Source organism: Leucopleurus acutus, assembly GCF_964270905.1.
Source record: "Leucopleurus acutus genome assembly, chromosome: 12".
NCBI lineage: Eukaryota > Metazoa > Chordata > Mammalia > Artiodactyla > Delphinidae > Leucopleurus > Leucopleurus acutus.
In genome coordinates, this window is record NC_139154.1 from 38,373,818 (window position 1) to 38,399,518 (window position 25,701).

Sequence of the window (25,701 nt, forward strand, 5' to 3'; positions counted from 1 at the left end):
AACAAAAAACAGAAACAACAAAAAAGAGCCATGACAGCATGGCTGGAACAAATGCATAGTTCCCAGAAGATACCTTTGAGAGAGAGAATCTCCATCTGAATACGTAAGTTCCAGTAGGTTTATTTTTTAAAGAGTTATATTAATTCACAGATACAACTCACAAGATGGTCACTAGCATTTCTTGAACATATATCACTGAATACAAAGCTTTCAGCAGGCAAAAGAGAAAAGAAATAGTTAATTTCCATGAGCTAAAAGTAATGACAAAAATCACCCTCAGAGGAGTCCAAAGAATCATCACTGTTAATTTTCACCAAGCAGTGAAAATAATCACTTTGAAATACAAATATTTGCTCCAAGTGAATAATAACCACATGGGTTTTATTTCATATATACAAATGTGTTCATCATTTCAAACTTTTCTGCATTTTATAATGCTTTGACACTGGGGGCGTCTTGACGATCCTGGTGAGACTGCCCTCCCAGGGCTAGCTAGTCAATTGGCAGGTGGAGCAGACGGTTTCCCGGTGAGCACGCCTTTGATCTACAGACCAACCAGTTCAGAGCCAATTCTCTGAAGGACCCCCTCTCTCTCTGGCCTTTACACTACAGAGGCAATACTACCTCGCCCTGATCACCTCAGGGCCAGGCGCCGGTCAGCCAGAGACCATCCCATAGCCCGGAGTCCACCAGGTTATTCAAACTCTCCATCGTAAGCTTGCGCAAGCGTGCCTACCACACCTCTCCTGTTCCTTCCCACGAAAACCCATACTCTGGCCTCATGCCTTCTGCCTCCAGGTGACCTGAGTGCCTCCCCATGTGGCCCAGGTGGCTTGCTGTGTCTTCTGTTTCTAGGGATTGGTGAGTATAAACTTCTTCCTTCATGAAAATCATTTTCATGTCTGGGTGTCTGCCCACACCTGAATAAAACCAGACTCTGGGTACATTTCAGAACAACAAGTAAAACATCTATAAATGTACAATGAATCCCTGGCAAACAAAATCAGGCAGAATGATACAGCAGGAGGGAAGTCATCTTCAGAACCAGAAAGTTACGGGATCAAAGCTAAGACCCACCACTGACTTACTGCACAAGTTTTTCCAATTGATCGTCCTGTACCTAGTAACTCTCATATTTCTAAAAATAGTACACTGTTCTCCCAGTGAGACACATAAAACCCCAGAGTCATCTTGGACTTTACTCTCTTCTCCGCTCCCAACATTCAGGTAGTCATCAAGTCCTGCTGAATTATTTCTAAAGAACTCTTTCACACATACTTTCTATTTTCACTGCCACAAACTCTAGATTGTCAGTGTTCAAAACCTGGACTCTTTCAATAACCCCCCAACTCTACCTGATGCCTTCAGTCTTTCTCCTTCCAATCCATCCTTAAAATAGTAGTTTCACACTAATTTTATAGGAATGTTCATTAAGTACTGTGTAATCATGTCTCTCGCCAGCTGAAAACACATACACACACACACACACACACTCTCTCTCTCTCTCTCTCTCCCCCCCGCCACCTTCAATGGTTTCCCATTCCCTAAAGAAGGAAAGCTAGATTTCTTATTTAGCACTCAAGGCCTTCATAAATATGGGCCAGCCATAACTTATGGTTTTAACTGATATTATCTCTACCCTATACCCCAGCCAAATTAATCTGACATTCAAATGACCTATAATGCAAACTCGCTATAAAGAAAGTACTCGTGCCATTCCTCTATATAATAATAATAATAATAATTATTATCATAAAATGAAAATAACTATTTAAAAAAAATCTGCTTTGATGAGCCAGATATGAGATAGATGCTTTGTATAAATTAGCTCTAAGTGCCACAAAAAGCTCTGCAAAGAATGCAGTATTAACTTGTTTTTACATAGGCTTGGAAAGCTATGTAAATCACCTAAACTCAGAAAGGCAATCTGTAAAGACAGTGTTATGAACCAAATATTTGTGATTCCCCCAAATTTATATGTTGAAGCCCCAGCCCTCAACATGAGGGTATTTGGAGATGGGGCCTTTGGGAAGTAATTAGGGTTAGATGAGGTCATGAGGAGTGGGATCCTCATGATGGGGTTAGTGCCCTTATAAGAGGAGACATCAGAGTTCACTTGTAAACACTCTACTCTTTCTCCCCACTCCCTCCCTCCCCCGCCCCCCGTCCTGATGTAAAGACACAGTGAGAAGACAGCCATGTGCTAGCCAGGAAGAGATCACTACCAGAACCCAAAAATGCTGGCACCCTGATTTCCAGTCTCCAAACTGTGAGACTAAATTTCTGTTGTTTAAGCCACTTGGTCTATGGTATTTTGTTATGGCAGCCCAAGCTGACTAATACAGACAGGAAACAAGACATACAAAATTAGATATCTCTTCTTGTTAATATGTACCAGGCTGTCGACAATATTATGCTATTGCAAGCAATGAACATATGCCATATTTTTCATGTGTGTGAATTCACAGGATAAATTCTTAGAAGCAGAATTATTAGGTTAAACAATACCCGCAGCCATAATTTTCATAGCTGTTGCCGAATTGCCACGTATTTTTCAAATTCTCACTTTAAGCCAAGTCCTCACTGCAGCAACTCGACCAGGACTGCTACTCAGCTGGCACAACTCACCCACGTGAACGTCCATTTGGCCCATTTCTCAAGAGGCTTCTTGACATCTATTTTAACTACACAAGATGAAGATCCCTTAAGGTTGGGGTAAGTCCAAAATCCACTCCACAGGGTAAGCCTTCACTCATATGAATTGACTCCTCAGGACTAATCCTAAGAGAAAGGCACCTGGCCTATTTCCCTTCTCTGGGGAACTACGACTCAGACTTTTGCCCTACTGTCATAGGATGAACTCCAGCGAAATCCAGAATAATAAATTCTATTTAAATTCTTCTGTGATTGGGTTCTGTTACTGGTACAGTCCTTGTGCAGATGAAGACTATAAACTCTAGATAAAGCACAAAAGGCAAGTATCGGAAGGCACTGGAGAGGCACTGAAAGCAGACAGAGACTGGAGGGTAGATGCCATTTGGAAACATGACATGGCACCGGTGATTTCCCATTTTTACAGCTTCTATCCTGAGGGCAAGCTCCTGTCTGTTCCTTGCCAGGCAGGTAAAATTCGGATAGAGAACCTGAAGTCTTAAAGAACCAGAGCCCAGAAAAACCACAACCACTGACAAGTAAGAGAGGTCTGATAGTTTCTTATAAAACTAAACAAATCCATAATCTTTGGACCAGCAAGTCTACCCTTAGATAGTTACCCCAGAGAAGTAAAAACACAGGTCCACAAAAACACTGTACAAGAGTTCACAGCAGCTTTTTCATAATAACCATCAACTGGAAAAAGCCTTCATGTCCCTTAACAGAAGAATGGGTAAACTGTGGTATAGTCATACAATGGAATACTTCTCAGTCATTAAAAAACAACAAAAAAGGGCTTCCTTGGTGGCGCAGTGGTTAAGAATCTGCCTGCCAATGCAGCGGACACAGGTTCGAGCTCTGGTCCGGGAAGATCCCGCATGCCGCGGAGCAACTAAGCCCGTGCGCCACAACTACTGAGCCTGCGCTCTGCAGCCCACGAGCCACAACTACTGAGCCCATGAGCCACAACTACTGAAGCCCACGCACCTAGAGCCCGTGCTCCACAACAAGAGAAGCCACCGCAATGAGAAGCCCACGCACCGCAACGAAGAGTAGCCCCTGCTCGCCGCAACTAGAGAAAGCCCCCACGCAGCAATGAAGACCCAACACAGCCAAAAATAAATAAATAAAATAAATAAATTAAAAAAAAACAGCTTTGTAAAAACAAAAAAGAGAAGAAAGAAAATAAAAACCTACTGATAGATGCAGATAAACCTCAAGTTTTACACAAAAGAACACATCCTGTATGATTCCACTGAATGAATTCTAGAACAGTCAAAACTGATCTACAGCGGGGAAAATCCAAACATTTGTCACCTGACTGGGAGTGTGGGGTGGGTGTTTTCAGGAAAGAGGCATCAACTTTCTGGGGTGATAGAAATGTTCCATATCTTGAGAGGAGTCAGGGTTACACAGGTGCTGCACTTGTCAAAACTCACCAACCTTACGTCTACACTTAAGATTTTTGTATTTCATTGTTTGTAGATGTTACCTCACAAAAAAGTAAGAAATGCTGACTCTAGTTAAAGATATGCACAGCGCAGTGTCAAGGGGTGAAGTGTAATGATGCCGACAACTTTGAAACATGTCAGCAAAGCAGCTGGATTTGGTGGATGGACTAGAGCAAGTGTAGTAACATGTTCGCTGTAGAATCTAGGTGGAGAAGTATATGGGAGTTCGCTGTAGAATTTTCTCAACTTTTCTGTGCATTTGAAAATTCCCTTAATAAAATATTTGGGGAAGAAAAGAGAAAAAACTCCTCTCTGAAAACAGTGCCAAATGCTCAAGCTCCCCGTCAGTTATTTTTTTTCCCAAATGGGGTTTCCTGAAAGATCCTTGTAGACAAGTGTACACACGCCTCATCTCCAGCACTAAGGCAGCTGAGGTTCCGGCCACAAAAAGCCCATGACCTCCCCACTGCTCCAAGACTAGAAAGACCACAATCACTGGCATCGGGTACACCACAGTCCCCTACGTCCCCAGGTTGAAAGGGAAGGGATCATATCTCTTCCCTAATCCTTAACACAACTGTTGAAGTCATCTTGTGACATCTTTCTCCCCCATAGCCAGATCACAGCTCATCAATCCCTACAACCCAGAACCCCTCCTGACTAATAACCGAATTGTTGAAGGAAACTGATGGTGGAGGGACCAGTGGGGAAGGGAGTGGGGAGAGACACGATAACTGCCCACACTTCACACCACCCGAACTTTCCCAGCAGCCCTCACTGAGGCTCAATTATTCTTGCAAAGTGGAAATCAAGCCCCCACGTACGGGAAGCTTCTCAGAGTCTGAATCTGTGAGCCATCTGATGCGACGCAGGACAAAATGATCAATGAGGATCTGAAGTAGACCAGATCCCACGGGCTTTCACTGGGACCCACCAGACGTCAGGCTGGCCACAGACTGGGTCACAGTGATTTTACATTGCCATTTAAGTTTTTTTTTTTCTTTTCCCCAAAAAAGGCCTGCCCTACATTTAGCAGTGTGTATGAATTTAATTTGCAGTACTTATTCTCTAACCTTGAATACAATGCATTTTCTAAACAAGTTATACAGCCAAAATCAGATGAAAGCTACGTCTTAAGCCTCCAAGCACTAATTCTCTGCAAAGGAAGTGCCTCTGGAAAGCACTCTATGATAATTTAATTCCAGAACTAAATTTACAGAGGAAGGCTGCCCATATTATTGATTTGGAAATCATTAGCCATTAAATCATTCATTTAGCTAAATAAATAATGATCAGTTTTCTTCAGCTAGTCTCCGTAAAAACCTTTTCATCAACTTTATTAAAAAATCCTGAAAACTCAGCTCATGTTGGGAAGCTTAATTTGTACTGTGACCTACTTCTGAACCAAAGTCAGGAGTCCCATTTTTACGATTTTTAATTTGGGTCATTTAACCTATATCATTCATCAAATCTGCTGACTTTCTGACAAATATTTGATATTATAAAATAGCCAGAGATATCTGTCTCAAATATATTAGCATTATCAAGAGAAATCAAACATGTTGATCATTTCATAATATACAGGAGTATCAAATCACTATGCTGTATACCGGGAACTGACAGTGTTGTAGGTCAATTATACTTCAAAAACAAGCAAACTCACTGAAAAAGAGATCAGATTTGTGGTTACCAGAGGCGGTGGGTAGCGGGACAGAGAATTAGATGAAACTAGTTAAAAAGCAGTACAAACTTCCCCTTATACATAAGTACTAGGAATGCAATGTACAACATGATTAATATAATCAACACTGCTGTATATTACATAGGAAAGTTATTAAGAGGGTAAATCCTAAGAGTTCTCATCACAAGGAAAAATTTTTTTTATTTTTCCTTTATTTCCAATTATATTTCAATAAAATTGGAAGTGAATAAAAAGAGATACACCACACATGTCAGGTTCATTCAACTCAGAATGCCATTTAACAGATGCAACAAAAGGCATGCAGGGAAGGGTATGGCCATAGTCTGTTGACTGACTTATTATAAATTTCAAGGGTTAGGAATAAATACCTAAATGTACTTTTTAAAAAAATGAAACATCTAGTATTCTAATGTATCAGACCTATAAGATCACATTTTATTTGTACCTACTTTATAATAAAGTTGCCTGTTTATCTGCAAAAAAAAGGAGATATCAAATGTTTATGAAAATGCTTCATAATTTCATAAACCCAAATGTAAATTAAAGGGATGATTTATATTAAAATCACCTCTATATTTAAAAAGTTCCATTCTTAATATACACAGTAGGTACTCTGAAATGTTTTTCCTATTCAACAATATTAGAAAAAAAAATTTTTTTAAATATTTTAATGAACTTGGGTTCTTTCCCATGATGGGATATTAAAATCTGTCAAAAAGGACAATTTGAAGAAACACTGGGGCAGAAAGAAAATCCCCAAAATCCCACTAAAATCTCACAGACACTATAGTACTAAGAATAGAACACACATCTCTGGGCACTTGGATTCAGATTCACCAAAAGCATAGTCTCAATTCCTGTCCCAATAACTGTCATGCACGTACCGTACCTACTCTCATCATTGCGAAGAGACACTGATTTTGCACCTATCATATAGAAAACCCTGGTAAAAGTGTTAGAAATAGATATAGCACTCAGGATACGACCCTTAAGCTGAAAAGACCAGACACAGACATAAAAGATACAGGTGGCTTTCTCCAGGCTGCCAGGAAGCAGGTGTGTCAGAGTTTGAAGAACAGACATATGACGGTTGGAAAGAATCTGTTATCTTTCGTGAAACATCCAAAGGGTCTTAACCATGGTTTCACAACTGAATCGCCTGAGGAACTGTAAAAGATATCTGATGTGTTTGGACCCCACTTCAGGGATTCTGAAATAAACGGTCTACATTGGATCCCAGGCTTCAGTATTTCTTAAAAATACCCTAAGTGATTCGAATGTGCAACCAGCATGGAGAGCTATGGCAGCAGGCCTTGAAAACAAGGTGAAATCATAATTGGATGGACTAAAGTACGAGATGGCCAATGGCAAGGAAGTCAGTGCAGGGCAGGACTAGCCTTTAGGAAAAGGTGCGCAGACGGGGCCCCATCATCACCACTAAAGAGCAACAATCCAGAGGTGGAACATACAGGCCGTTACGCCCACTGCACAGGTAAGGAAACTGAAGAATATTCTTCTGCTTGAAACCCCCAGACCATTCAGTAGCAGGTTCATTTAAAATGTTTAACTCAGCACCCGCGTTCCTTCCAGCCAACTGCTGCCTCATTTCTTCACTGGTTGCCCACACTGTCTCTCCTCTCCGGGTATTAGAGTAACACACAAATCCCTGAAAAATCATGATGCCTATCTTCTTTGCTTCTGTGCATCTTCTTCCCTCTACCTAAAATATCCCCCTTCTGCCTCTCCTAACACATCTCCCTCTCAAATTCCCCCCTTTTTCATGTACTATATTCTTATTCATCCTTCAAAACTCAGGTCAAATACCACCCGCTCCAGGAAGCCTCTTCACACACCCTCTTCACTCAGCGGTCATACGTCTGTCATCCCAATGCCTCTTGTGTTTGCCTGTCTTAGCGCTTACACATCAATTTGTCTCCTCACTTGACTGCAAGCCCACTGAAGATAAAAATAGTGTCTTCGGGCTTCCCTGGTGGCGCGGTGGTTGACAGTCCGCCTGCCGATGCAGGGGACGCGGGTTCGTGCCCCCGGTCCGGGAAGATCCCACATGCCGTGGAGCGGCTGGGCCCGTGAGCCATGGCCGCTGAGCCTGCGCGTCCGGAGCCTGTGCTCCTCAACGGGAGAGGCCACAACAGTGAGCGGCCCGCGTACCGCAAAATAAATAAATAAAATTAAAAAATAAAAATAAGTTATAGCATCAGGTTTCTGGGAACATGGCAGTTCTATTCCCCACACACATTTCCCCAAGTTTTATTCCACACAGCAATGTGCTCCATTAAGAGACAGCATCACCCAGGCTCACTGGCAGTTAGATGTAGCCAGCAATAGGTAAGTGGAAGTCCTGGACAGGACTGCCAAGAAAACTGTTTTTCCCACCCCGCTTTCCTCCTTACTGATGCCTGGAATATAGACAAGATAGCTCGAGCCCCAGTAGCCTTTAAATCCTGAGGTACCCACTAAGGATGGTAGAGCAGAGAGAGAGGGAAAATTGAAAAAAAAACCAAAAAAGTCAAGACAATTACCCTGGAACCTTGAAAAGAAGGAGGCTAAAGAGGAAAAAAGTACAAATGGCAAGTTGTCTTTGGTAAACTTGCATACATTTCATTCTTTTCAAAAAATTTCACATGGAAAGATATGTCACCATGCAGAAAAGCCTTAAGATGAAATATACAACTACATTCCATGAAACAAGCACTTAAACATCCTTAACTAATCCATAAAAGCAGGAAAAAAGGAAATATTTATTGAGCACTTTATATCATTCACTATAAGAATCACTTTACATAATTAGCAACCTTAAGATAGGAATTATATCTTATTTACCTTTTAAATCCTCAATTGGTAAGTATCCAGAAAAGAGTAGATACTCCATAAATGATTTAAATCAATGAATAAATAGATGTATAAATGATGGTGTCAAGTTAAGCCATTCAAAATTACTGAAAATGTTATTGTTTTTCCCAACTCTCATTCATTTATACAGTCTCATCTATTATTCTCCTAATATAAGTTACACACTGTCGGGGAACTAGAACCTTCTTTCATACCTTCCGTTGTTGGAAATACTTCTTCTCCTTCAGTTTTAGTCTCTGCCAGTTTCCCAGTTCTCAGCAATACTTCTGCAAAGCTTTCTACCGGGACATGCTGATAGGTGTCATAGGTCACTTCAGACTAGACAAAAGAAGCAGTTACACCATTTGGTAGGGTGTCTTTTTCTCTATAAAGATATTCTTAGAAAACATAATGACAGGAATTTTATCTTCTGGTAACTTGAATTACTGAAGCACGTTATTTTTTGTAAAATTATAAATAGATTTTAGTCTCATAACATGTTGTATATGAAACAAATCACATAAAACCAATGAACAACATGAGTAAGAACAAAGCAAAAGAAGTACATTTTCAGGAAAACTGTAAGTTTTGTTCATTGTAAAATGCCCACAACACCATGACAGCTAAATCCGTGTTCTTAGGCACACTGTACCTTACCTCTACAACAAAGGGATTGGAGATGACAGATTCGTAAAAAGGATGACAGCCTTGTTTTTCTAGGCCTTCATTGGCTCTGGTTCCAATTCGATCAGCACTACCAAATTCTTGTCCCTAAACAGAACAAAGTGAAGAACACTGGATAAAAAGAAAGAGACCTGGGAGGGGAGGTGGAGGAGGAAAGGAAGGAAGACAGAACAAACAGATTTCAGGAGAAACGCATCAATGTGCATGTGTGATCCAAAGAGAGAGTGTCCGAGTGACAGCGATATCCAGCGGAGAATGTGAGAATAATCACCATATTCTAAGTGCAGCACTTCAACCTTACCCTGAAGGGCCTTTTGATTTTCCTGGTCGCTTTGATATCACTGAATCAGAAACATCGAAGCAATCGGTGTTACTCACATGGCCAACATTCTATACAACAGTCAGAATAACCTTTCCAGAACATCATTCTGTGCATACTGTTCCCTTGCTCCCAAATCCTTCAGTAGCTCTGAATAACGCAGTCAACAGTATTCAATCTCAACTGCAGAGAGTAACATTCAAACTTATTAAATGTTAATTAGCTTTAAAGACTAACTCTCCACACCAACTAAACCACCTACTTTATGCATCCTACCGGCCACTATGCCTTTCTTCCATTATGAGGGTAATGGTCCATGCTGACTGCCCACCTCTCCTTCCAGGCCCACCTCAGACCGCACCTGCTGAAACCGCACCAGATGGAGAGAAGGTACGACTGGGCCCCCTGCATCACTCCCACCTCGTCCACAACTACAACCCACACAGATGCCTTCATAAGACTGGTCAGCAGTATTCCTCATTAGCAGTATTATAGTAACCCTACCATGGTTAACTGTCTTTATGTTTTGCTCTCCTCAAATAGATTGTAAAGAGCCCCTTATTGGAAAGCCAAGGAGAAGATATTCACCCATTCCTCCAAAGTTTATTAAGCACTTACTTTAGGCCAAGCATAGCCTCCGGAAACAACCAAGCTCCTGATGCAAATGATGTTAGAAGTTACAACTGACACTTACTAGAAACTATACATTAGGCACAGTATCAAACACCTCATCTGAGACACAGACCCTCAAAACACCCCAACAGGTGAGACAGAAAAGTAACCCTAACCATAATCCACTGTGATACATGAAACGAAGAGAGATGTACAGACTTAACCCGAAGTCAAGCCCACTGCATGTCAGTAAGTGGTTTCTTCTGGGCGATCATCCTTAGTTCTCTTTCCTGCATATCCCACATTCAGACCATCATCAGGTCCACAAAATACATCCCTAAACCAAACACTTCCCACTTCCTTCATGGCTACCCTAATCCAAACCACCAACATCTCTCACCTGGAGTCCTGGAAGAGAGATCTGTCTTTTTGCTTCACTCCTGACTCACTACTGACGGCTCTCTACACAGAAGTTAAATAGACTTATGAAAAGTAAAGTTGGATCACACAACTGCATTGTCTGAATTTTCCAACAGCTCTCCGTGCTGCTGAGAATAAAACGTGTAGTCCTTATCGCAGTCTATGGAAGGCTTTGCATGGTGGGCCTCTTCACCACCTCTCTGATCTCATCTCCTACCATTCTCCCCACTCATCACTCTGCTCCCCCTTACTTTGGCATCCTTTCTGTCCTGCAAAGATGTCAAGCACATTCCTTCAAAACGTACTTGCCCTACTTGGCTCAATCAGCTTTCTGCTCAGAGTGATTCCTCTTCTGAGAAACTAACTTCCCTAATCAGAACTTCACTCCCCCGGGTATCACTCACTATTCCCTTACCTTGCTTAATGTTATCTTCATAGTACTCATTACCACCTGCCATTTCATTATTATACAAATATTGCTATCCGTTGGTTTCTTTGTCTCCTCCACTGGGATACAGGTTACACAAGGGAAGGGAATTAGACTGAAGGATTTCCCCACTCTTTTCCCAGTGATGAGCACATTATCTGACACATGGAAAATGCCTGTATTTGCAGAATTAATTAATAAATAAGATACTCAAATGTTCAGGGTGCATTTATAAAAAGGCACGTTTCTTTTTCCTCTTAGTTTTCCAGTGAGAGATTAAAGGATGGATGGCAGTGTGAGAATGCAGAGAAGACAGCAGGGACACAGTGGGTTAAGATGTCACAGAAAACAAACTCAATTGTTCTACTGCTTGTCTTGACCTCTACTTGCAGAATACGTGAAAGAATCGGTTAAACCATTCTCTTTACCTAAAGGCCCTACTAAAGACTGAATGTTTGTGCCCCCCGCCCCAAATTCATATGTTGAAATCCTAACCCCAGTGTAATAGTATTAAGAGGTGGGGCCTTTGGTTGGTGATTCGGTCACGATGGCAGAACCCTTGGGAATGAGATTAGTGCCCTTATAAAAGAGACTCCAGAGAAGTCCCTCACCCCTTTTGCCGTGTGAGGACACGGCAAATAGATGGCGGTCTATGAACCACGAAGCAGGCCTGCATCAAATACTAAATCTGCCAGCGCCTTGATCTTGGACTCCCCAGTTTCCAGAACTGTGAGAAATAACTGTCTGCTGCTTAAACCACCCAGTCTACGATATTTTTGTTACAGCAGCTCGAGAGAATTAAGACAGCCCCCAGGCTGGCTCCTAGCACTTCTCTTCCACTACTGGCCTACAGAAAAATAGCAAAAGAGAGACAGCCTTGATAAACATCACTTTCCTTTTCATCTCAGTAAACTTCAATTCTGACATATAAACCAAACCGTACTTAAATCCGTATTGCTGTCTTTTGCAAATATTGTATGGTAGTATATTACATTCCATAAAATCAATTACTCATTTCCTATCTGATGCGAGATTTCTTAAGAGATTATTTTAATAATCCAAAGAAGATAAAGCTGTAACAACAGTGAAACCAACTGAAGAGCATGCTAATGAACTGATATAAACCACACCAATTGAATTAAAAAAGCAAGATGCATTGCTTACTTGAAGGGGTCGAAGGTAAGTCAATGACTTCTTCCACCACTGCCCATCGCTGACGGCCTGCAGCACAGCCCTGGTGGTGGTCGTGGTGTTGGAAAGGACTTTCATGGTGGTAGCAGTGGTCCAGTGGAACAGGTCAGCTGAGTTGCTGCCTGGGACACTTACTTCATCCTATGTTAAAAAAAAAAAAGAAAATGGCAAGAGCAAAAACGTGGGAAGTCACAAGAACAGAGCAGAGAGTGATAATGTGACTACTTAAAATTATCAGACATGAAGACAAATAGATCTAAAAATCCATCTTTGCCAGTAACAAAAAAATGTGAAACAAAGCACTATTAGCACATTGTACCTCCTCGAATCATTTACAAAAGAAAATTCGGTAAAGGAACATACATCTCAGTGCATTAGTCAAAGAAATATTTACAAGGCAAAGAATGGGTTCATCATTTTTTTACCAATATAATATCCTCCAATGAGATACTCATGCTTGTTTCTTTGACAAGACATTTTAAAGTATTTATTATTTAGATTAATTAAGAAATATTCATTTGAACAATGCTACTGTGACCCAGACAAACTTAGAAGATTCAGATGATCCACTTTAAATGTTGAAAGGTATTTTGTTTATCATGTAAACAAGTGGATGATTATTAGTATTTAAAAGGTTTATAATGTGGAACCTCCTGCCAATCTTGAAGCAATCAGCTAAAATTCGAACTCTCCATTTACTAACCCAAGAGATTCCATGTGGAGAAAAATGCCAACACATTAGCATTTGTTTAAACAGAAATGACAGCAACTACATCTGCTTTTGATCAAAGAAAGATAAATTTGTTCTACAAAAGCCAAGTTTTTGGTTTAGTATCTGTCTATTTCTACTTATTTTTTCTGCCGTATCCCAGTTAAAGGAAAGAAAAATTAAGGTCTAGTCTTGCAATTTAAATAGCTTTCTTGTCAATAATAAAAGAATAGTTTAATTTGGCTATTTAGGTTTATATCACATCATTCATTAATATGTTATTTAAGTAATAAAAAATGATAAATCATGTAATCACTCAATAATTACCAAGACATCATCACACAACAAACACTTAGGACAAATTCACCATTTTAGACCAACCTGACAGTTGCTATATCTGGTTGGTAGAATTATGGCCCCCCAAAATGTCTATATCCTAATCCCTGGAACCTGCAAGTATATTACATTACATGGCAAAGGGCCTCTGCAGATATGATTAAGAACACAGACCTTGAGGTGAAGAGGTAATCTTGAATTATCTGAGTGGAACTAACCTAATCACGTGAGCCTTTAAGGCAGAGAACCTTTCCCAGCTAGGGTCACAGAGATGCCATGGGGGGAAGAGGCAGGAGAGATGTGAAGCATGAGGGGATTCAACCCGTCATTGCTGGCGTTGAAGATGGAGCGAGGGGGCCATAAGCTAAAGAATGCAAGAAGCATCTAGAAGCTGAGAAGAAACTTCAGCAAACAGACAGCAAGGCAATGAGGACCTCAGTCTTACAAACACAAGGAATGAAATTCTGTCAACAACATGAAGGAGCATGGAAACAAATTCTCCTCTAGAGCCTCCAGAAAACAACACGGCCCTGCCGGCACCTTGATTTTGGCTGAGACTCTAAGCAGAAACCCACCCAAGCCTGCCCGGCTTCTGTCCTATGGGAGTTATAAGGAATCAATGTGCATTGTTTTACAGCTGCTAAATTATAGTAATATATTATAGCAGCAAAAGAAAATGACTACATCATGTTAGGATACTTAATAATTTCTAGAAAAGCATTTGAATTTTATTCTTACTGCTAATGTATTTAAGCTGTATTAACCAATACTTACAGTTTACCTACTTTGCTGTTGGTTAAGTTTTCTCAAAAGATTTTCTAATTTTTTAACATGAAAAAGAATTGTGTCCCAGCACTAGAAGAAATGATAGTTATGTGATGCAACAGAGGTGTCAGCTAATGCTACAATGGCAACTATACTGCAATATTAATATATCAAATCAATGTATTACACACCTTAAATTTACACAATAATGTATGTCGAGTGTATCTCAATTAAAAAAATTTCTTTAAACCTCTGTTTCCCATGACCACTTTTGGTGACACAGCAGGCTATAAAACAATTATTCCATTTCATAAAATAAACCTAAAATTTACTCTGTTCATATGGATTGGCTAACTCAAGACAGAAAGTTTTAAACATGGAAACTGAAAAGTTTGTTTCAGAAGATAAATGAAATTCCAATGCACAGAAATGTACATGATAAAAGGATTTTCTGTGAGAGATTCCTCCCTTATAAGAATTATAAAAGAGAAAGTAAAATAAAAGGCTCATTTAGACTGCAGAAGAAGCATTTAATTTGGGGGCAGTCTACCAAGATTATAGTGTAACCAGAGGCATTAATGAGGAAGGTAGTTTTCTTTCAACTCCATGTAACAGGGAAAGCAAAAAGAGGTAAGGCAAAATTTACTCCTGAAATGATTACTACTGGCAGTTTTTATATTCATAGTTGCACACTGCTAATTAATTTACAGTGTATAAGCAGAAATAGATCAATCCCCCAAACCAAGTCAGCAACTCCCAGCATAAAATTTAACATGAAATCTCATTAATGTCAAGTGTTACACAGCTCAAAGGTTAACCTCCTAAGCACTAATAATATTTTTCAAGTCCTACAATAGACAACATAACCAAACAGGTTCACAAGAACAAGGACAGTTCCATACATCAAGCGTGGCTTACAGAAACAATTCTCGTTGATCAATTACTATAGTAATCTATTTAGGAGCTGCTCTCTCTGGTATCTGGTAATTTGAGGGTTAATTTCTGGGAAACCTGTTTGCCAACTGAGAACTGAGCTGGTGGTACCCATAACCTAGGTAAGGATCCCAAATAGAGTTCAAACTCAGCTCAGCCCCTACCCTCTCTACTCCAACATATCTGCAAATAATCCAAAGTACTCCCCTGCACCTAACAATTACTTACAGCAAATTTCATCCTGAATTCGAAATATTAAGAATGCAACCCTTATTACTGGTGATACTACTTCTGGAACTATTTATGAGAAGAAGAAGTAGAAAAACACCCCGTGTTGTAAATCACTCTAAAGTCTGACTCTGCTTCAGTTCATCTGCTAATTAACAGGCCAGGCTACAATTTAGACGTTCTCATCTTTGGGAGTCATAGCCCCCTATACAGTTCTAATGAAAGCTATAACTGCTTTCCCCAGAAAACTGAATGCACATGCATGTGTACAAACAGGAACACACAAAGCCACAAACAGACATATACTAACACAACAAATTTGACACACTATTTCAGGGGCTTTAGGGACTGAATCCTTTTTGAATCTTCTAGCATTCTTGGATCCAGATTAAGAGAACTGTAGTTAGGAAAAACAGAGGTATATGGAGTATATTTTTATTTTCTTTTTCCATGCCCAATTTTTTAATCAGCACTTACACAAAGTTATGGAGGACAGACCACAAGAAACAGGAAACTGTCTCTCTCAGGAGCCCATTTCTCCCATTTTATCCCAGGGCAATACTAGCATGAATATGCAAAGATGTGTACATAAAATGCTCAGTGCAGTTCAGTCCAAAATAAAGGAAAACTGGGCACAATCCAAAAGTTGAAAAGCAAAGGAAAAGATAAATAAATTATGGTACATACATATCCAGTGACCACTGTTATACCATGACATAAATGGTCTATATGCAATGACGAGGGCAGATGTCCGTGACACATATCATTATATGAAAAAAAGCAAGCTTCAAAATAATATATGCAGTACAAATCCATTTTAGTTTAAAAAATAAAATAATAGTCCTCCAGGAGACAGAGGAGAGCTATACAGAAAATCTGTCTATGCTCAGAAAAAGTCTGGAAAGATATATATAAACTTTAAAATGTTTACCTCTGAGCAGTGGGATACATAGAATGGGGAGAGAGAAAGAACTGAGAGAGAAGAAAGAGAGCTTACATATCAATGTATTATTGATTATTTTTATATTTCAAAAAAATCAGAAAGACCAAAGTTACCACAAATATACATGTACGTCTTATCAAAAATTAACAAATGTCAGTATTTTTTCGTAAGTGTTTCACATATCTTTTTTTTCTACTTTCAAGAAATAAAGTATGCCAGATTATACTGATTATCTGAACTCCTATATTATCTGAATTCCTAACAATCCCTATAAGCAGATTGTTAAAATAGAAGCCTGTACTATATTTGTAATTAAAGAAAACATTACACATTCCAGTCAAGATGGAGTCATGAATTATGTTGCAATATGTTCACCATGGTCCAAAATACTGAGAATAATAGAAGGAAGAGGCAAAAGGCACTCAACTTTATAGAGTTCAACACCTGGGGGCTCAAAATTCAGATGCTGGCAATGGCCGCCAGGCCCTCCTCCTCAGAGAAGAACTGGAAATTAGAAGGATTCCCTGTAAGACGGAGAACTTCATCCTGGCTCACTGCCTGGGGTTATGCATTTATATTTATTTCATGAAGCTGTGGGCCGATGGAGGCAGAGAACTTGAATCAGAGCCCAAAGGAACTGGGCAAAACCAGCACTGGCTCCACGTCTGTATTTCTCACATCCTCACCAGTACAGGGGGAGGGAGTCCCAAGTGAAAAGCTACTCTAGGATGTGGTTCTGGACTGAAGCACCAAGGGATTAGATAGGAGGAAACCACAAAACTACAGAATCCTTAAGGAGGGTCTAGGGAAATAAAGATTAAACTGAATGAGGACTTCCCTGGCGGTCCAGCGGTTAAGACTCATTGATTCCACTGCAGGGGGACACGGGTTCAATCTCTGGTCAGGGAACTAAGATCTCACATGCCGCGCTGCATGGCCCAAAAAAAAAATTAAACTGAATGGTAGGGCTCAAAACAAGCTTGCAAACCAAAATTTCAAAACATCTGGAAAAATGAAAATTACTAAGGCAATAATTTTAACAAAAATCCACTTCAGATGAAATCATTTTAAACTTCATAATATTAATGTGTACCTTTTGCAATATAAGATTGAAAATCCTTTAAGAAAGAACAAGATGTCACATAAAAGAAAAAACAAATATGATGCGATCAAGTCCATTTTTGTTTATGATATGAGGTAAAGTTCTAACTCATCTTTCTGTATGTGGATATTCCTCAAGCCTATACTTTGACCTCATACAAAAAGTGGTTCATTATTACTTATTTATCAATAAATATAAAAGCTAAAACTATAAAACTCTTAGGAAAAAAGCACAGGAGTAAATCTTCACAACCTTAAGTTAGGCACAGATTTCTTAGATACAACACCAAAAGCACAAGCAATAAAAGAAAATGTTAATTGCTGGACTTCAGCAATATTAAAAGCTTTTGCACTTCAAAAGTCACCATTAAGAAAGTCAGAAGTCACCGTTAAAGTAAAAAGTCAAACCACACACTGAGAGAAAAATATTTTCAAATCACACATCCAACAGCTTGTATCCAAGAGTTTAAAAACAACAGCAAAAACTCTTACGACTTAGTAAGGAGATGACAAATAACACAGTTAAAAAATGGGGAATATATTTATAGCCATTTCACCAAAGAAGGTACAGAAATGGCCAATAAGCACATGAAAATATGCTCATTATCATTAGTTATTTGGAAACACATACCAAAATGATAATGAGATACCACACACACCTACAAGAGTTGCTTTAAGCAAAAAGCCAGTCGAGAATGTTAGCAAGGATACGAAGAAACTGGAACCTTAATACTTCCTGGTGCAGCCACTTTGGAAAACAATTTGGCAATTTCTTCCAATATTTAACACATATACACCATACAATCCTTCAGTTCCACTCCCAGATACCTACATGAGAAATCAAAACATATTTCCATACAAAGACTTGTATACCGGTGTTCACAGCAGCATTATTCATGATAGCTAAAGAGTGCAAACAACTTAAACGTCCATCAACTGCTGAAGGGGAAAAGAAAGGGTTGTCCGTGGTACTGAAATACAACTGTCATTTGCTTGTTTTTATTTCAGTATTTCTAAATAATCCATTTATAAATTCAAAATAGCTGTATGCTTAGCCCCTGCCTCAATTCTAAACATTAATTAGTCCAGTTGTATAAATCTGTAGCCACTTAAGATGTTCATAACAAGAATTCCCACAGTGAAAATGATTTTTTAATGGGAACCTTGTATATTAACCATTTCCAACTCTAATTAGATTTATCTGGGGAAAACACTATTGGCTACGTGATATAACTAATACTAACTGAACAAAATGTTAATACACTCTAAGTGGTGGAATTCTGTTACACCTAAAAAAAACATAATAACCAACATTAATAAGAAACTAGAAATCTTTGATTTGGTAGTTATTCACAAATTATGTACTTTGTTCTATTTAAAAGCAAATATCTTGTTCATCGGGACAACAGCCAATACCTTAGAACTTGTATGCTCCACTTGTACTAATGCAAATGCAACAGAACAGCACTTAACATCTTTTCTTTGCTTGGATACTTAAGTAAAAATCATTATTTTCACAACTGAGTAATGAAAGTCTTGGGCATTAAGCAGATTACATATACAGTCAGCTCTCATTTATGAGTTATAATTTAACGCGGTTATTACATCTACTGTTAATGTGTAACACACGGCATCTTACGGCTAAGCACTGCAGTTTAATCTAATAATAGTAGCTATAATATTCTGAAATGTGCTTCATGAATCAAAGCCATCATGTGTTCACTGAGGGCTTGGATTAGCACTTCATGAGACCTAGATCTATTACAGCTTGTTGGAAGAGGAAAAAGGAAGACCGGAAAGCTTTTAAGGAGCTAAAAAAAAAAAAAAAAAAAAAAGACAAAAACAGACAATCATTTTGGAAGAATTCCTTTTCCTCGCTAAATGGATCCTGTGGAGGACTGCTGGCGGTCTCCTACATTTACTGAAGAAATCTTAATGGAGCAGTATGTGCCCACTTTTGGTGACACAGCAGGCTCTACTCCAAAGAGGCTACAAAGGGGCCGGGCTGACACTTTCTAATTCATCAGAGAAGCAGAAAATAGGAAACCCAAAAGCCACAAAAGGCTTTTCATGGATTCTATAAAGAAGGATGGGGATTCAGAATAAGCTTATGGAGCTGAACTCAGCAAAAAATGGTGCAATTCTCTACTAAACAGAGAAATGATACTCCCCCTTACAGTGGCCGAAATACAACAGGACCTCAACAGCAACCAGAGCACACACATATGAGTTAAACTGGAAATTCCCTATATTTTTAGGCTAAAATCTACTTTCTAATTTATTTTTACCACACACTAATCTTTTTGCAGTGGGAGTTTCCAAATTAGCTTTACTAAACATTTACGAGGCAGCGACTCTGTGACAAGCAGTCCATGGAGAGAGCACAAAGGTAAATGACATGCTTCCAGTTGCCGCACAGACCAAACCGTACCACACACGTGCTGATACGATGATGCGAGATGCTTGGGGGATACGGGAGAGGGAACAATGGGGACTCAAGGAAAGCTTGATAAAGAAAACGACAGCTTAGATGGGATCAGGAGGGCAGGAAGATGACAAGAGCACAAGACAAGAAGGGCAGGACAGGCCAAGAGGCCTAGATAACACCAAAGCTGCGAGAGAGCCTACTCAGAGAACCGGGTAACTTCAGCGTGACTGCAACACAGCACGTGTTTGGAAGGCATGAAAAGAGAGGAGGCTGTGGAGACAGTGGGTGATACGGCTGAACAAGTGGGGAAGGATCAGAGGTTCAAAAGGTACAAAAATGGGGATAAAGATCTCATGAAAAGCAGGTCGTCCATTGGACCTTGAAAAATAGTAAAATTTGCCAACTCCCCAATATAAGAACTGTTTTGAATCCCATGGAGAAAACACCACAGAATTTAACGTGCTTTCATATCCAGTAAGAGAAAACCGAACAGAAACTAATCAATACAACAAGTCAAAACACGCCAAAGGACAAAATACACCTATACCATTCCAGGCCCCTGGAAAATGCTATGACTTCCCTTCAAAGACAGTGTGTAACAACAGTAACCAAAAAAAGTATCTGCAGTGTTGACTGCAGAACACAATCCTCCTCTGAATATCTCACCTTCTAGAACTGTGATGTCCAATCTGGTACCCAGTAGCCTGTGTGGCTAGTAAAATTAACATAAATAAAATCAAACAAAATTTAAAATTTGATTCCTTAGTTGCACGACCTTTATTCCATGTACTCAATAGCTACATGTGACTAGTGGCTACCACACTGGACGGTGGAGATACAGAATATTTCCCTCACTGTAGAAAATTCTATTGGTCAGTGCTCTCCTGGAGTCATCACTACAGGAGGAATAGGAGAAAAACCCTTAAGGGCCAAAAATCACATTACAAACTTCTTTGACATCCTGAGATCACTTAGCACTGAACTGGGGATACACATGTGTATTCAATAAATGTTTGTCAAACTGAATTTTAGTATAAAAGAAAGAATTATGGAAATGAAGTAATTGTACATATTCCACTGTAGGCAAAGCTAACTATTCCTTAACTCTATTAATAAATTCCACAATTGAAGCTTTGTACCAGAGTCCTAAAAGTAACTACACAGTATACAACTACAGATGAGTTCAGCAAGATGAATACAGCCAGTTTATAAAGAAGATGTGGTGTGTACACATACACACACACACACACACACAATGGATACTACTCAGTCATAAAAAGGAATGGAATTCTGCCATTTGCAACAACATGGATGGACTTGGAGGGCATTATGCTAAATGAAATAAGTCAGAGAAGGACAAATACTGCATGGTATCACTTATATGTGGAATCTAAAAAATACAACAAACTAATAAATATAACAAAAAGGAAACAGACTCACAGGTATAGAGAAAAAACTAGTGGTTACGAGTGAGGAGAGAGCAGAGGGAGGGGAATATAGAGGTAATGGATTAAGAGGTACTAACTATTAGGTATAAAATAAATAAGCTACAAAGATATATTGTATAGCACTGGGAGTATAGCCAATATTTAATAATAACTATAAATAGAGTATAACCTTTAAAAATTGTGAATCACTATTTTTTGCCTTATATTACATAATATTGTACATCAACTATATCTCAAAAAAATTTAAAAATTAAAAATAAAATCAATGTATGGAAATATAATGCAAACAAACAAACAAAAAACACAAAGACAAAAAAAAGGAGATTAAGTGTAGCTCACTTATCACAACAGATGTCTTCCAAAATAGTTACTAGAAAAATGAATGACATTTTACACTTTGAAAGTGAAGCTTACCATTTAAAGGAATCCTGTGGAAACCAATCTATAAAGAGGATTACCACCTCTAAATTTATCTAGTTAGAATATTAGAAATAGCTACTGTCTTTGACCTAAAAAAGTGCCAATCCTATGTTGCTACAAATAGTCATAAGAGGTTAAATTCCATAGAGCAAAGGCTGACCCACAAGAGGGAGGTCTCAGTGAGTACATGCTTCCTCCTTCCTCTCCCAGGGTGAACTCTCCTGAGACTCATACATGCTTAACGGGTCCAGACAAATTTTATTCATAAGAATTTCAATGAGGAAAGGGAAAAGGGATTAAAATTCAATTAAAATGGGCAAGAGAACTGAATAGGAACCTCACTAAAGAGGACCTCTCCTGAGATAAGCCCATCTCATTAGTAATCAGGAAAATGCAAATCAAATCACAAAAAGCTATCACTGAACACTTAAGAGAGTAGATATCACTGAACACTTAAGAGAACCGGTAAAATTGAGAAAACCACCCGTGCCAAGGTGCTGGACTGGAGCAAACGGCAACCCCAGACACCGCTGTTGAGAGTGCAACGGGAAAACCCCTTTAGAAACTTATCTGGGATTATCGACTGAGGTTGAACGTACACATTTATCTAATAACGCAGACTTCCAGCGCTAGGTAGGTCCATGCCAGAGAGAAAGGTCTGCACGTGTGCACTAGAAACACGTACAGAATGATGACGCAGCATTATTTTTAGTAACCAAAACGGAAAACAAACCAATGTCAGTCAACATTAGAAAGGATAAACTGGAATATATGCATATAGCAATAAATTTCTATACAGCAGTAACAATGAGTCAACTACAACACATATAATAGCATGGACGGATCTCACAGACATAATGTTGAGTGTAACTATTTCCATAAAGTACAAAAACAGGTAAATTTGAACTATCATACTGGGAAGGGTGTGATAGGTTTTAAAGTTGTTTTAAAACAAGAACAAAACACACATGGATCTAGTTATTGGGATGAGTCAGGATCTCTGGAAGGAGAGAGATTAGAAGGGCGTGAAGGAGACCTGTGGAAGGCCTGTCATGAGCTATTTCTTCATCTGTGTGATGGTTTCATGGATGTTTTCTTTATGATATTTTATGACACTTGGACATCTTTGTTTTGTGTATTTTTCTATATGTTATATTTCACACACAAAAAAAGTTTAAAAGAACAGTCTTCACACACACACACACACAGTAGGGTGACTGTTTCATTCCTCTCACAACCACCTTTCACACTGCCCCCTCTCACCCTGACTCACCTCTTGTAGCACTTTACTCATCAATGGTGACACACTGATAGTCTCTCCTCCTTCTGGATGGATTTGGAAATTCACTCTTTGATAAAGAATCTGAAAAAAGAACAACTGTTTTTAAATTTGCCTCATTTTACAATGTAGGCTTTAAATTTAAAAAGTACTCTTTTGAGGAAAAAAAAAAAAACCAAAAACACTATTTCCTAATGACTACTTTGTGGTAACAGGCTTACTGTGGGACTTCATGAACACCTTCACAAGGATGCAACCACAGTTTCAGGATCAGAATCAAGTGTGAAAAACCTGATATACAATGTAATAAATGACCATGAGATGAAAATGTGATTTCCAGAATCTCTTCACATATATATATATATATTTGCGGTACGCGGGCCTTTCACTGCTGTGAAAGCACAGGCTCCGGACGCGCAGGCTCAGCGGCCATGGCTCACGGGCCCAGCAGCTCCACGGCATGTGGGAACTTCCCGGACCGGGGCACGAACCCGTGTCCCCTGCATCGGCAGGCGGACTCTCAACCACTGCGCCACCAGGGAAGCCCTCTTCACATATTTAACAGTACCGTATTTCCATACCAGAGCACCATCCTCCCTGACACAGATTTAGCCTGTGAATTTTAGGAAATTCAGCTTCTCTCTAGCCAAAGCCCATATCCTGCCATTTCCAAAGGACTTCTAAGGGGATGGTACCATCACTGGTTTCAACTCACATGGTTTCACGTATATTGTACAGGACCACTTCTTACGTGTTTTATTCTTGACAGCACTAACTTTCCCCATTATATTCAATAATTTATTTCCTAATATCTTTCTTTTTTTCTCATACCTGTACCCTTTCTTCTTTACTGTAATAAAGCCAACAACACTAGTTTATACCCTAATATCTTCGAGTCCCTTTTCATATAAGTGACAGACTATTTTTTTCCATAAATTAAAATTTTCATATTGCTGAAAAAGAAAGAGCACAAATCCCAAATCCACAGACTCAACAAAATACGCTTCATACAGTTCGGGAGCACTTACTTTATTGGGAACACTTACTTCTGTCTTCAGAGAGCTGCTGGCAGCCAAAAGAACTCCAATGCTGCTAGCAGGGCAATGTGTCAAAGCAAAAGCCACGAGCTCCTGACGAGTGGCCAAGTCCTGGCAACCTTCTGATTGTCCTAACTGGCTACAAACATCCCAACTTTTAGAATGACCTGGAAAAAGGGCAAGAAAAAACAAACTGATTTTCACTACCAGAAAAAATCTTTAATCTAACATGAGAAACGGCTTTCTGCTTAGGTCTTATGTTACCAAAGCAAAGGCAGTCATCAGTGATGCATATTATCATATAAGCAGAAGCACGTAAGGATCTGAAACTAGAAAAGAAAGATTAGGTGAGTTCATTGTCTAGAAAGTTCAGTGCCGCTCCAGACAAATTCTTCTGATAAACTATGTTAAATTTTAGATTCCCTCACAAGGCTACAAATAATCTACTGAGCTTTGATGTTGAGTAAAAGACCGGGTATCTGAATTCAGAAAGACTTGAGGGTATGGTTCAAGTACTTGTGTGAGCTTGAGAAAGTTCCAAGTGTCACACATCCTTCACCACTAAAAAACAGTAATAATAATAATTCCTCCTTCATTAGGTCGTTAGAAGAACTGAACAATCTTTACTTAAAAACAACCTGTATTTAAACGCTGTATTTATACACTGCAAAGCCTAGATAAAGAGAAATTATTATAGAGAGCTACACAGAATCATTCACTTTATAAAGATAGAGATCCAAGGACCGTGCCAAAAATACAGTCAGCCCCTGAAACCTGCAGAGTTTTATCCTACGCAAGCTTATACTGTGAATTCTTAAAATGCACTTTTATTCTTATTTGAAGGCATTCCAGTTAGAAAGCAGGCCTTTTTTCTAAATATACAGAGTCAAAATTAGTCAAAATTACAGGTACCATCCTTATAGGAATAAAATTATCACAAAGCTCTCCAAGTAAGCAGTAATAAATTAAGACAACAATGATTATCCAGAATACCATAATTATTCTGAACCTAATGTTGCAAAATCACTAGGTTAATATTACAGAACACAGTTCTTTCGGGAAACTAGTTTTCTAATGCTGAGGTTACAAAGCGTTGAGCTTTTTCCCAGTTTTCAACATTTTCATAGATGTGTTGCCAGACTCTCTCCTTGACAAAACTTTATTCAGGCTTCTCTGAGCCCTCTTCTCAAGGAGGCCTATACCTTGGCCCAGTCCTTGCGGAACCCGTATAACCCAGTTTTATCAAGAATCCTGCCAAGTTAGTTCAGAGAGAATCTCTCACCCTCGGTATCTGATCACCCCGGCCTGCCATCAGTAAGAACCCTGTTAAGTCGGTTTAGTACCAATCCCCCTACTCTTGATGTCTCTTCGCTGTCATTTTTCACCCATTGTTGACCCCTCAACCTGCTCCTCAGTGGTAAATTCCCAGCTGCCTTTTCTGCATTTGGAGTTGAGCCTGTTCTCGCTCCCCCACTGCAAAATTCATGAATAAAGTCTTCCTTACCATTTGTAAGAAGTGTCAGCATATTTTTTTCCTTTAACAGTATACATACAGAAAGTATACCTATCATCAGTGCACAGCTCCAGGAGTTACTATGAAGTGAAGCAGTGCATTTATAACCACTAGGAATGCACAGACAATGGGTAAACGGATGTGCTTGAGTTTTCACACAGTCAGACACAGCTACAAAAAGCAGATCATTTAGCACAGAGCCTGTAATAAGACAACATCACTTCCTACCCCTCTGGGGAATGTATTCTTTAAT

General features: G+C 39.3%; 1 protein-coding gene across 2 annotated transcripts in view; it reads right to left on the reverse strand.

The window, feature by feature from the left end:
- NBAS (NBAS subunit of NRZ tethering complex) overlaps positions 1-25,701 on the reverse strand; it is a 339,942-nt gene that overhangs the window by 131,527 nt on the left and 182,714 nt on the right. For both annotated transcript variants that reach the window (XM_082852122.1, XM_082852121.1), the window contains 5 exons: positions 23,945-24,102; positions 22,893-22,982; positions 12,282-12,449; positions 9,313-9,426; positions 8,871-8,994 (listed from right to left, as the gene is read on the reverse strand). In XM_082852122.1, the coding sequence (XP_082708248.1) occupies positions 8,871-8,994; positions 9,313-9,426; positions 12,282-12,449; positions 22,893-22,982; positions 23,945-24,102 (654 nt within the window). The remainder of the gene's footprint in view (positions 1-8,870; positions 8,995-9,312; positions 9,427-12,281; positions 12,450-22,892; positions 22,983-23,944; positions 24,103-25,701) is intronic.